This window comes from Mytilus californianus, unplaced genomic scaffold, assembly GCF_021869535.1.
Source record: "Mytilus californianus isolate M0D057914Y unplaced genomic scaffold, xbMytCali1.0.p SCAF_1, whole genome shotgun sequence".
Lineage (NCBI taxonomy): Eukaryota > Metazoa > Mollusca > Bivalvia > Mytilida > Mytilidae > Mytilus > Mytilus californianus.
Genome location: NW_026262581.1, coordinates 41,030,265 through 41,043,873, shown reverse-complemented (window position 1 = coordinate 41,043,873; position 13,609 = coordinate 41,030,265). Strand labels below are relative to the sequence as shown.

At 31.8% G+C, this 13,609-nt stretch overlaps 1 protein-coding gene across 1 annotated transcript; it reads left to right on the top strand.

The window, feature by feature from the left end:
• The first annotated feature begins 1,905 nt into the window (after positions 1-1,905).
• On the top strand, positions 1,906-13,369 carry LOC127703118 (ubiquitin-conjugating enzyme E2 N-like). The gene is made up of 5 exons (XM_052207566.1): positions 1,906-2,039; positions 4,897-4,998; positions 7,729-7,873; positions 10,263-10,403; positions 11,433-13,369. Exons 1-5 carry the CDS (start codon positions 1,998-2,000, stop codon positions 11,471-11,473), a joined length of 471 nt encoding a protein of 156 aa, XP_052063526.1. The 5' UTR covers positions 1,906-1,997; the 3' UTR covers positions 11,474-13,369.
• Positions 13,370-13,609: the final 240 nt, after the last annotated feature.

The window sequence follows — 13,609 nt, the reverse complement described above, 5'->3', positions numbered from 1 at the left end:
TCATTGATTTCTATGAAATATATTCCTTTGGAACTTATATCACAGGAAATTTATTTCACATTTTTTAAACATTTAATATTGGAATAAAATTCATGGAGCTGTGATTTTTGTTCTGGAACTTATTTCACATTTTGTCAAAAAAATTAGTTCCGAAACAAATTTTACAGCGCTGGAACATATTTCCTTATATATATTCCGGGTATAAATTTTCTGTGATATAAATCCTGGTGGAACATATTTCCCATGAAATAAGTTCCGGCGGAACAAATGTCACGCCGGAACAAATTTTTTGTTACACATACGCTGAACGAATAAGTTTGATCTATGACACAATATAAATAAATATTTTTCACTGGCTTCATATTATCTCCTAAGATTTGAATATTATGTCAACTATATGCTTAAAGATTTAAATATAAATTCTTTTTGAAAATTTTTGTATAACTAGACATATGCACGAATGAAGGTCTTGGTGGGGTGTTTATATAATAGAGAATAATGGAAAAAGACTAAAGAATGGGCAAAAAAAAAAAGAATAGAGAATAATTGGATGAGAATAGAGAATAATGGGGTGCTAACATAAGAAGTTCTCTTATTTAATTAAATAAACTCATCATACTAAGATACCAGGCTTAAAAATGTACGCCAAAAGACTTATCAGTGACGCTCGAATAAAAAAAAATTACCAACTCAACACAGTAATAAAATCTTTAACTATTATTTTATCGGTATTAACATTGATTTTGTTTTTAAAAAATTAAAACATAACTAAATATATAAATATAAATATATATACAGTTTTGAGAACTCATGATCCTACATCCTGTCGATACTGTTGACATATTTTTGGCATTGCACAAGACGGTCATTCTCATACTGTTTATGAGGTCTTTTCACTAAATCCGTTGGGTGTGCATTGATTAATACTTGTGTCTGATTTATTTATAAGTTGTGATTGCCTTTGAACTAACATTCGGTGACTGGAGTACTCTTATGTATATGCTTTATGTCTATTGCTTTTATGTTAGTTATTTTTGTGCGTCGTACCGATCTAGCCAATTGCAACTGATTTTTAAAATTGTTACACCACTGTCCCGGTTAGGGGAGAGTTGAGCGCTTAGAAAAACATTTAAACCAGCCACATTCTTTATGTGCCTGTCCCAAGTCAAAACAATTTTGCTTTTCCTTGTGCAAATGAAGAGGGTTTACTATGTAAACCAGTTTTAAGTTTATAAGAAATTGGCCCTACCTCTTTTCTTTTTGATTTAACATGTGACAAGTTTGATTACATTAGTTTATTTCCGATAATATAATTATAAACAAAATACTTCTTTATTGTGTCTTTTTTTTTTTGGTAAAAGAGAGGCGAAAGATACCAAAGGAATATTCAAACTCATAAGTCTAACAAAAAACTGACAACGCCATGGCAAAAAACGAAAAAAGACGGAAAGACAAACAATAAATAAAACACAACACTCAAAACTATAAACTATAAGCAACACGAACCCACCAAAAACCGGGGTGATCTCAGGTGCTCCGGGTTGGTAAGAAGATCCTGCTCCACATGTGGCACCCGTCGTGTTGCTCGTGTAAGTACAAACCTGGTGTTAAGGCTAATCGGGTAGGTCAAATTCGATGAAAAGAAGACTGGATTGTGGTTCAAGCATTTGGAACATATCCATGGTCATCATGTGAAATCAGTAGATATTGGAATTTTGATTTGTACTGGATAAAATCTCTACTAGAAGATATTACAATTCCGGTGTGTACTAAAATCATTATTGATCCTACTGAACTCCAATTTGTAGTGTAACATATACCATAGATATAATAGCCATGGCTATTATATCTATGCATATACAAACAAACACAGATTGTTGGCGAGTCGCACTGGGGCGAAAGAACCTAATTGTAACTTCCGGGAAAACGCCATTTTAAACGTTTTGGTTCTCTCATAAACAGATAAACAAGACTTTTATTATTCGGAAAAGAAAAGAATGGCCACTGTACCTGGGAATTTACCCCGTCGAATCATAAAGGTGCCATTTATATTTCCCCCAAAAATTGTCGGGATTTAGAAATGATTTCATACTTTTCTTAAACATAATTTGCCATGATTTTGAAGAGTTAAAACAAAAATTTGTCTCCGTTATTAATTTTTAATATTTCACTGTAGTCTTATTTCGGTGTTAGCTAGAAATACCTTAAAATTATTGTTCTAAATTACATACAGTCCAATATATCATTAACAATTCGGATGTCGAATAAGGGTTGGTCCCCTGTTGATTTTGATATCAGTCATGCCGGTCTATTTGAATATCGGTAATGCCGGTATAATGGACATTATCATTATTTGTTATCTTCAACACTTGACCCTAGAATATGAGACACTTGAACTGTTGACGTCATACATCAATCTCATTTAGGTTGTGGTGTCGCAGCGTCAGACATTTTCCGTTGTGACATCAAAATATTACGATAACGTTTGTGATGTTATGTAATGGTGTACAAAAAACGATTTAAGGTGTATCCAATTCATATTCTTGTTGAGATCTAGCCTTTTGTGCAATACATCATTTAGTAATCAATCAAATTATCTTTTTCAGAATCCCATTTTGGATTCTGAATCGAGAGTGATGTTCAGTGGGCGTCCAAATCAGAAAATCAATCTAGTCTCGGTATCCCTAAAGGGGTTAATGTCATTACTACTGTAGTTCGTTTTAGACTTCGTGTTTTATAATATAAGACAGGTGTTACTTGATGAGCTCTTGAAGTTTATTGGGTTTTAACGTGGGTTTTGCATGTTATTTTTACTTTTCATACTTTTTGGTATTCAAATATACAAAATTGTGGTAAATCATATGCACCTCAAAGATGATTTAAGATAAAACGGAAAAAGTTCGATCACTCTCATGTTATATAAAGTTACTCATGGTGTATAGACTCGAATTGACCCTTCTACCATTTATGTTCTCCCTTCAGGTATAATTTGTACATGTATATTTGTATTACATAACACATGGCAAATGGCACTTGCTGATCCATTCTACCAACTTAACATTTACATTGCTGTTTCTCGTATGGATAGTCCATGTTTAATTGTCCAGATTGTCTGTATTTTCAACACATTAACAATTGGAAACACCCTGTAAAAGTTGCAGGTTTTTATGAAAGGTTTAAATTAGAAACAAAATCAGGGTTGTTACTTTTTACTTAAATCATGTTTAATAAATGCTGGTTGGTGTTAGAGCTTAGCTGTGCAGTCTTCTCCTAAGAAATTTTGTGCTATTGTAAGCATGGAACAGTTTGGTGAAATGTGTTGAAAACTGTCACATCCCATTTCCTCTCTCCTGACCTGTTTAATTCCCATGGTGTCAAGTATTTTTGTTATTACCCACCCTTATTTACATGTACATGTATCTACCTGTACTAGTTTAGTTTTTTATTGTACTAAGTTGAGGAGACCTTGATTCAGCAAATGATTGAAAAATAATCAATAAACTGTTAAAATTTTATTCAAGAGTGAATAAAACTGGATAAAACTATAGAATATTATGATAACATACTAAATACTATTTTATTTGTTTTCAGTCATTAGTGACTATCATATACAAGTAATTAAGCACTAATAGTTTTTTAAAAAGGAATTGGAAGATACCAAAGGGACAATCAAAATTCAAAAGTCACAGAGAAACCAACAAAACCATGGCCAAACAAGAATGTGTCCATAGTACACAGATGCCCCACTTGCCCCATCATTTTCTATGTTCAGTGGATCGTGAAATTGGGGTCAAAACACTTAATTTGGCATTAAAATTAGAAAGATGATTAATATCATAGGGAACATGTGTACTAAGTTTCAAGTTGATTGGACTTCAACTTCATCAAAAACTACCTTGACCAAAAACTTTAACCTGAAGCGGGACAGACGAACGGACTGATGAACGAACCGACGCGCAGATCGAAAAACATACTGCCCCTAGGTGGGGCATAAAAAAATGAAATGAAAAGACAAAAGTCTACAAAACCCTTCATAGAAAACAAATGACTGATCAACATGAACCCAACCAAAAACCTGGGTGTGATCTCTGCAATAAATGAAGGTTAAGCAGATCCTGCTCTACATGTGGCATATGTCGTGTTGCTCATGGTTAGAAATTCTGCATCAAGTCACATTTTGTGATGTCACAATCGATCAAAGAAGATTGGATTGTGGCGAGGACAATTAGAACATATTCATGGCCATCTGTGACACAGAATCATGTATTCCATTGTAAACCGAGTCATGATGGCGTCCGTAAAACTTTTGAAAGGAGGATTTCAACTTTACTACATGTATAAGAACTCATGGTTCAATATAGCTTCCTTGTTAGCAGCAATCCTCTATCAAGTCAAATTTGTAACATGTAAAGTATGACACCGTTAAATGCATCTCACTCTTTGGTATACTTTATTTTTAAAGAATATTTAAAGTTTGAAGGGATAAATGCATTCAACAAATGCCTAATTTTGAATTATTATTCTATATAGCAGAAATTCTGATTGATTTTTGTCATATTTAGTTTGACACGCTTTTTATACTACATTTTGTACCGCAAAAATTTCAAATTTTTTAGATCTTTGACCACATTTATTTTGTGTCAGAAACCTATATTATGTCAAAAACTTCATCACAATCCAAATTCAGACAGTATCAAGCTTGAATATTGTGTCCAAACTTGCCCGAACTGTTCAGGGTTTGATCTCTACGGTCATATCAGGCTGCGCTTGACGAAGCATTATATTTGAGAATGAAGTTAAAAAAAAACCTTTATGCAAAACAATTGACGTGTTCATTTGTATGTAGATTGATGTTGTTATGTTGATCAGAGTAATTTATCCAGTAATATTTTGTAGGAGACACAGAGATTGATGACAGAGCCAGTACAGGGTATTAAGGCAATTCCAGATGAATGTAATGCAAGATATTTTAAAGTAGTAGTTGATGGTCCAAAAGAGGTAGCTTTATGTCAGAATATAAGATGATTTAATTTTATTTGATCAATTTTCAGGATGAAGTCATATACATGTACGTCATATACACATTTTTGAAAATGTCTACATACATGTGTATAGCCTTAATATGAAAATAAGGAGATGTGCCTGTGGTATGATTGCCAATGAGACAACTATCCACCAAAGTTCAAATGTATTAGTTTGTGATTAGGTCTACTTTTATGAGTTTATGGTGAACCACTAGTGGTAGGTCAATGATATTTGGTATGCAGTTGTATTAGCATTGGCACATCTCATTTCCATGGAGATTATTCGGCCCTGCCCCCTCAGTCATGGTCTATTGCCTTTGAAACTTTTGCTTAGTTTACATGTATTAGTTTGTGATTAGGTCAGTTTATGGGGAACCACTAGTTATTGGTCAATGATATTTGGTGTGCAGTTGTATAAGCATGAGCATTGGCATATTTCATTTCCATGGAGATTGTTTGGCCCTGCCCCCTCAGTCATGGTCTATTGTCTGAAACTTTTGCTTTGTTTACATGTATAAGTTTGTGATTAGGTCAGTTCAAGGAGAACCATTGGTGGTAGGTCAATGATAATTGGTATGCAGTTATATAAGCATTAGCCCATCTAATTTATTTCCATGGAGAATATTTGGTCCTTACCCCTCAGCCATGGTCTATTGACTTTGAATCTTTTGCTTAGTTTTACAAACATGTATCAGACTATCACTTTAAGATGAACCACTAATGTTAAGTCAGTGATAGTTGGTATGAATCTCATTTCCATGGAGATTATATAGCCCCACCCCCTTATCATGGTTCATTGACTTTGAAACTTTTACATAGTTTACAAGTTAATGTTTGTGTTAAGTTTGTTTAAAGGGAACGACTTATGATAAGTCAATGGTATTTGGTATGCAGTTGTATAAGCCATAGCTTATTTCTGTGGAGATTGTTTAGCTCTGTACTTTCAGTCATGGTTCATTGACTTTGAATATATGTATAACTTACATGTTGAACTATTTTAATTTCAATATTTGCATTATCAAAATAACAAAAAGGCGAGACATGTATCTCTGTGTTAACAGTTTATTTAAATAGTAAAGGGACAAGTTATTATTTGAAGAATAAATCAAAATCTCATGGATAGAAATTGATACATGTAACAGGAAGGAGGTTGATGATCTAGATTATCTTTCACTATTAGGAAATGAAAGGGAATATGGGGAACTGATTTGTTTTCTTGATAATTTACAAAATATAAACAAACAAATTTGCACTAATATTCAGTGAAAATGATACTTTATAAATTCAGTGCATCAAAAGTGCTTTTGAGTTTTCTTGATTTACATTCATTAACCTTTATCAGGAAAGATCAAACTTAGAATTTGAAAGCCAAGGATGTATAACTACTTGAGGGAGCTACATTTTGTATTTGAACAAAAGGGACATAAAAAGAATAGCCAAATTCACTTTAACTTTGCTTGAGGGAGTTGGAACTTTATTTCTCGTTATGATATTTAATTAAATTCCCTGAATTAAAGATAACTATGAGAAAGTTATTTATTTTAACCAGATTCTTTGATTCATTATTAGTCCCCTACCCACGAAGTTGAAGGGGACTTTAGGTTTGCACTCCGTCTGTCTGTCCATCCGTCAGTCTGGCAAATCAGCTTTCCACACTTTTTTTCTTCGTTCTTGAAGATATTGATTTGATATTTGGTATATAGTTTTATCATGACAAGTTATAGATCAAGTTCAAATTTTGTTCCGGTCTGATGAGTTAGTCCAGAGTTATGGACCATATCTTATGTTAGAGTACTATGTTAAACCATATTTCTGTACAAAGGGAGATAACCCATTTTTTAAAAGACATTCTTTGTTAAATTATTTGAAGAATTTTTTGGCAGGTTTGTTTGTTATTTGATCTTATTTAGTATAAACTAATTTTCAGAATGCTATATATATAAAAAAAAAATTATGAAGAGATATCATTTAATTAGATAATAATCTATTTTTATTAATGTATATATTTCAATACATTACATTGTGTAGATAAAAGTTGTTGATATTTTATAGATAAGTTACAAATCTATATTATTTGGAACTATTTTAAAATTATATTTGATTATAATTTGAAAATAGATATACACTGTATTACATCATATCTAATTTTAGAGAGCTATTAATCATATCTAATGTTTTTTCACTCATATAAACAGTTTTCCACACTGTTTTTAGTCATGCTTGAAGATATTGACATGATATTTACTTTTTGTTTACACCATGACAAGTTATAGAACAAGTTAGTATTTTGCCCCAGTAAAATGAATTTTTTACCCGGAAGGGGACTATGTATTGCCATGCAATACTCTCAGAATGCTTGTTAGTTTTATTATTTTGATGTATTTGTTAAATACTGCATCTTTGAAAAAAGATCAAAAGTTGTAACTGGTAAGCAATTTTATTAACTTTTTACAAGAAAACAATATATAATTCTATTATTTTTCTATGTGTTTGCACTTTGCAATTATTTAAAAATATGATACTAATAAAGTAAGTAATGTATTCAAGATGTCAACCATTAGGTAATCAGTTTGATGTTCATTTAAGTTGAGTCTGCCTTTAAACTGATTAAAACTCCATTCATTTCTTTGAAAAAAGAAATTTTATGACTGATTGAGATTTGAGTTTGGCCACCTATGATATAAATGTACTTTTATATTTACAGTCTCCCTATGAAAATGGTACATTTCAATTAGAATTGTTTTTACCAGAAGAATATCCAATGTCAGCACCGAAAGTTAGATTTATGACTAAAATATATCATCCTAATATAGATAAACTTGGCAGAATATGTCTAGATATATTAAAAGGTAGGTTTCTGAAATTTCATAAATTTTTGCATTGTTTTTATTATATTGAAAATTGGCATGGTATAGGTTTTGGCAAACATAACTCATTTTAAATTTTGATAGCCTTATTATATGCAGATTTGCTGAAATCAAAATTATTAATCTCTCATTGTATGATCTTATATCTACATAACAACAATTGAAAAAATTCATGCACGTAAAAATTTCTGAATTTAACTCAAACAGAAATATATCTACCGAACAACAATTGAAAAAAATCATGCATGCAAAAATTTCCAAATTTGATTCAAACAGAATTCAATTGAAATTGAGGATTGAGACGAGACGCCAACAAATATCACATTATGTCTTGTCCTGTTGCATTGCTCCTCCTTTTTCTTTGTCACAATAAAAAAAGAAGTAAATATTTTTAAAGCCTTTTGTGAAATACTGAAAATGTTACACCATGTAATAAATAAAACAAAACACAGTGTCAAAAAATTCGTAAGGGTTCCACGGAACCCAGTGTCTCGCCTACTTTTGCTGTTAATCGCAGGCTCAACAAAAATGAGATGAGGAAAAAATTTAATAAAAATATTCCTCTCGATAAATTTTTTTATTTTAAGAAGCTTCTGTCCAAGTTTGGTGAAAATCCAGGATAGTTTATGAATCTAATAAATGTTTTAAAAAATTTAACTGCAGACTGTATGTAATGTTAACTTGAAGAAAAACTAAGTCCATTTATAAGTAAAATATGGATAAACAAGTACAAAATTTTAATAAAAATTTCCTTCTAGATACTAGCTTTTGATCATAAACAAACTTCTGTCCATGTTTGGTACAAATCTAGGATAGTTTAAGAAAGTTATTAAAATTTTAAAAACTTTAACCACAGAGTGAATGTATACTGTTTCCTGGCAGAAAAACTAAGTCCATTTATAATAAAATACAGAAATCAGGAAATTTTTTTTTTTAATTTACTTCTGGATACTATCTTATGATCATAAACAAGCTTCTGTCCAAGTTTGGTAGAAATCCAGGATAGTTTAAGAAAGTTATTAAAATTTCAAAAACTTTAACCACATAGTGAATATTTGTGGACGCCAATGCCGAACGGAATGTAGGATCGCTATGTCTCGCTTTTTCGACAAAAGTCGAAGGCTCGACAAAAAGCACTAAATCAATGTTTATATCAATACACTAGTCTCCACAGTCTAGTTCACCAAGGTCCTGTCTCTGGTTAAATATATTGTTCCAGAGTGTAGATGCTTATTTGTAGTGGAAGTCCATGCTATCTTATCCTTGTTTGCATACCATCAGCAGGACATTCAGGGTACTTCAGGGTTCTCTGTATCTCAGTTTTGTGAAATTTACATTCAAGAATTCTTCTTGAACTGTGAATGTATAGTTTTAATTCATCATTTCTGAGAGATATTTAAAGTATACACCCTCTCCTTTGTCTTGTGTTAATCATTAATATTTCTGCAGTCAAGGTTAATAAAACTGATTTTGTGTCTACAGGATTTTCTTTGAATACTGTATTTGGCCTTGGTTGTATGCAGAACTGTCTTTTATAATTGTGAGATTTCTATTCATTTTCGGTGTTTTAGAGCTGAAGAGAAAGTAATATCTTGTGTGACTGTAGGGTCATTATTAATGAATTTTTGGTAGTATAATGTCTTGATTTACACTAAAACAAGATCTGATAAAATAAATTATCTGTCTTTGATCTTCGTTAGCATTTATATGTCAGTATATCATGTTCCGAGTTTGTTATCTGTTGTCACCCATCTTTATACCACTGCTAACAAAGTTTTGGAGTATATAGGAATCATCCTTTCCTTATGTCTGTCTGTTGATGTGCCTGGTACATGTAATGGCAGCTCATTAAAAGCAAGACAGATATTGATGAAACTTAATACAGTGGCAGAACTCTCAATGAGGATGTGCCTGTAGGAAAATAGTCCCAGTCCTACTTGTTAAAGGGGAGATAATCAAATACTTACTTCAATATTGCAATATATGGTAATAGTCTCTTGTAAACATAACTCCAAGCGGGGTCCGGTATACTATTGTGAGTTCACTCACAGTTCTAGTTTGTATTAAGCCTCAGAATTAAAAACTATACTGTCACTCATTTTCAGATCTGTCACTTTTCTACCTCTTGTCTGCCACATACATACATGTACATGTATTGTTCACATTGATTTGAAAATAAGAAAATGTGGTATGGTTGCCGATGAGACAACTATCCACCAGAGACCAATGACTTAGATTTAAGCAACTTGGTCAACTTAAAAAATGTATGCTGCATTGATTGACTGCAAGAAATGGAATTCAAAAAGTTAACAATACAAGATGGCAAGGTGGGTTCAATGTAGCTATAGATTATTGTCCACTAAATTTTCAGATAAATGGAGTCCTGCATTACAGATAAGAACTGTTCTATTATCAATACAAGCTTTATTAAGTGCACCTAATCCAGATGATCCCTTAGCAAATGATGTAGCAGAAGAATGGAAAACAAATGAAGCACAGGCTATAGAGAGAGGTGAGGATTTATAGTACTGAGTAAAATCTGAGATTATTATATTATATGTACTGTTATGGGAAAAAGTTTATTCAATTAGCAAAGTATTTTTTGTGAGGACCTTTATCAATTTTCAATTTATTTTAAGCATCTGTAACTTCTTCAACTCAAACTTAGGGATACACTGTATCATTCTTAGAATTATTTTGACGTATAGTGTGTATCAAATGTCTGTTTATAAAGAAAACAATTATTATTATCTTTCTTCCGTTCTCTAACTTCAGTTTGCCTCATCCAAATGTTATGAAACTTATACACAATGCTTATTACCACAAAATTCAGATCAAGTTGGAATTTTGATGGTGTCACTATTATAGTTCTCTAGTTTTGTCCCTTTATAACGTTATATGCAAGCGGGGCATCCTCTTTATCCCATGTACACATTCTCCATTTATTTAGGAGTATGGTTTTAGCAAATATTTTCATATACTTTTGAATTATGGAATTGTAATTCTGTGTGATTTAGGGTGAAATTATGAAGAAGCTAATGCTAGAAATACAATTGTATGTAAATCATCAAATACACTTAATTGCTTCTGTAACCTTAGTAATTTCCGCTACAGTGATATCAGGACCAGATGTGGGGAATAATCCCTTTAATATCTCCCATCTAAATTTTGTGAAATTATTCCTTTGATGAAAAACTATTAAAATTGTTTGTCTGCAGTATGTTAATACTGCCTCCAAAGACCTTGGATTTTTTTCTGGGGCGGGGGTTATCACCATTGTTTCCACAATATCTATGGTTTCCATTAAAAAGCCTGCCTAAGTGGTTGCATAGCAGTGAGCTTACCCTGAGTCATGGAGGTCTTGGGTTTGATCCCTGGCTGTGAGCTGACCAGAATAATGTGTCTACGTAGGGTTTAGTCTTCCTGTGAACTAGCATTTTAAAACCATGATGATTAAGATGGTTTGTAGTTGTTTGTCTTATTTTGCTTTTATTGTGCCATGACTTGCCTTTCATTGTAGCCATTTCTTTCTTTTTTTCAGCCCGAGCATGGACAAGAACCTATGCCAGTTCGGACAAATAGAATAAAATCTAAAAGATAGTGAAGAAAAACTACAATTAAGTGCTACATATGTGATAAAAACAGTGTCATCACTTACCATTATCACTCTATATCTGTGGAAATATTTAAAGATTCCTATCATCTGAAGATTCCATTCACTTAAAAATAAGAATGTGTGTATTTGTAGATATTTTAACAGTGGTGTAATTCCACATGTGTAATTCATTGCATTGCAGCCTTATTACATAAACATTTTAAATGAAGCATAGATAGAATATTTTCACTTCTCCTATATTCGTCTTCCCTAGACACATTTGTTATTTGGGATAAATTTAGTTTTGTGCTATACCTATTTTTTATGGAACTTTTACCCAAAGAAACAGTTTTTTTTTCTGATTACTGTTGGTGAATTTAAGCCCTCTTGCTTCTTTTGAAATTATGAGAAAGGCCATAGCATTAAACTATTGAACAATGCTATGTTTTCTTTTAATTTGTCATCCCAAATTGTTAATGCAAAACACAAGAAACTTTTCACAAAGTAATGATCCAAATCAGACCAAGCATATGTTCATTTTGGTCGTAATCAAGTGTTTTATTTTTGCTCTAATAGGGAATTTATTTAACCATTACAACCAAAACATGTTTTCTGATTTGTCTGAACTTTAAAAAGAGTTGTAGTCTTGATAATATCTGAATCCGCTTAAGGTTTAAAGTTGGCATCGAAAAATAGTTGTTACTCTGGAACCAATCATTCATCCATGGTGATACAAATATGATCATTATGGTACATAAACAACTGCAATAATCTGTGGTCATAGTATGGTATGGTTGTGTCCTCATTTTTGTCGTCTTGCTTGTTGTATTACGTCTGTAGACACAATGTTTTTCACAATAAATTTGCTTATAGTTGATCCTCTTGACATTTTGGCATGATTTACCTTGTGCAAAAGAAAGGCCGATTTGGTCTCTTGTAAAAAGTTGACTCATTGGCAATCATACCACATCTTCTTATTTTTATATGATATTGCTTTTTGGAGAATTGGGATCCTCCTATTCCTGAAAATGGACAAAAGGGTCTCAAAACAGTGTTTTCACCAGTTTTAAAGTTACATTCATTTTCCTTTGTTCTTGATGAATATTATTCTTTGTTTTCTTTACTGCCTCTCAGTTCTAGGGAATGTCAACTGATTTTCTTGTAACATTCATTTATGGTTACTTAGATATAAGAGACACTAGAAGGGTCAAGGCAAAACAAATCAACACAGTACCCTACCAATTTGTTAAGTATCAGCAGAACCAATTGCAATTTATACTTTTCACCTCTTTCTAAATAGAAACAACAGTATTCTTATCATTTGAATGAAATGTTACAATAATTTGAGTGTTTTCATATTCGTACCTCACATGATCTTTACTTTGACTTAATTTAAGATGAACAATGTATTATATATAAATTTACATTATATGTTTATTTATTTTGCTAAAAAATTGGTTTCCTTGGCAAGTATACAAAAATAAAATCCATCATGGGTTTCATATGTTTTCCCTGAATGATTTACCATTTTTTTTTGGTTTGTTTTTTTGTTTCTTAGAAAAGGCATTTAAACCTCCTAGAGAAGAAAGGACAGATCAAATATAGATAATTTGAAATTTCAACATTATTCAGATAAATAGTCTTTTTTAACTTTGAGCAATTTTATGATTATTTAAGGTAAAGGCCCTTGTAGTCACTGGCTTTGTTAGCTATATTTTAGCCATCAGCTATACTAGGCACAACATAGTGCAGTGAAATGAACATTCTTTAGATTCTATCCATGCCCATGTCAAGAATATACCCATATATTCAAGTTACAAATGATGTATATTATACTTTAAGTGGTCAAGAAAAAACATTTTATTAAAATTCCACAATTTAAAGAGTAGAATTTATTTTGTACTACCTGCAATTATGTCCAAATCTATGTTGTACTACTAGTACCTGCAAATAGGTCAAAATCTATATTGTACTACTAGTACCTGCAAATATGTCCAAATCTATATTGTACTACTAGTACCTGCAAATATGTCCAAATCTATATTGTACTACTAGTACCTGCAAATATGTCCAAATCTATATTGTACTACTAGTACCTGCAAATATGTCCAAATCTATATTGT

Bases quoted from the DNA above. Each gene is read 5' to 3' on its own strand.
- LOC127703118 (XM_052207566.1), top strand. From the start codon at position 1,998: ATGGCCACTGTACCTGGGAATTTACCCCGTCGAATCATAAAG. The intron at 2,040-4,896 runs GTGCCATTTATA...AATATTTTGTAG, and splicing joins TACCCCGTCGAATCATAAAG to GAGACACAGAGATTGATGAC. The intron at 7,874-10,262 runs GTAGGTTTCTGA...CTAAATTTTCAG, and splicing joins ATGTCTAGATATATTAAAAG to ATAAATGGAGTCCTGCATTA.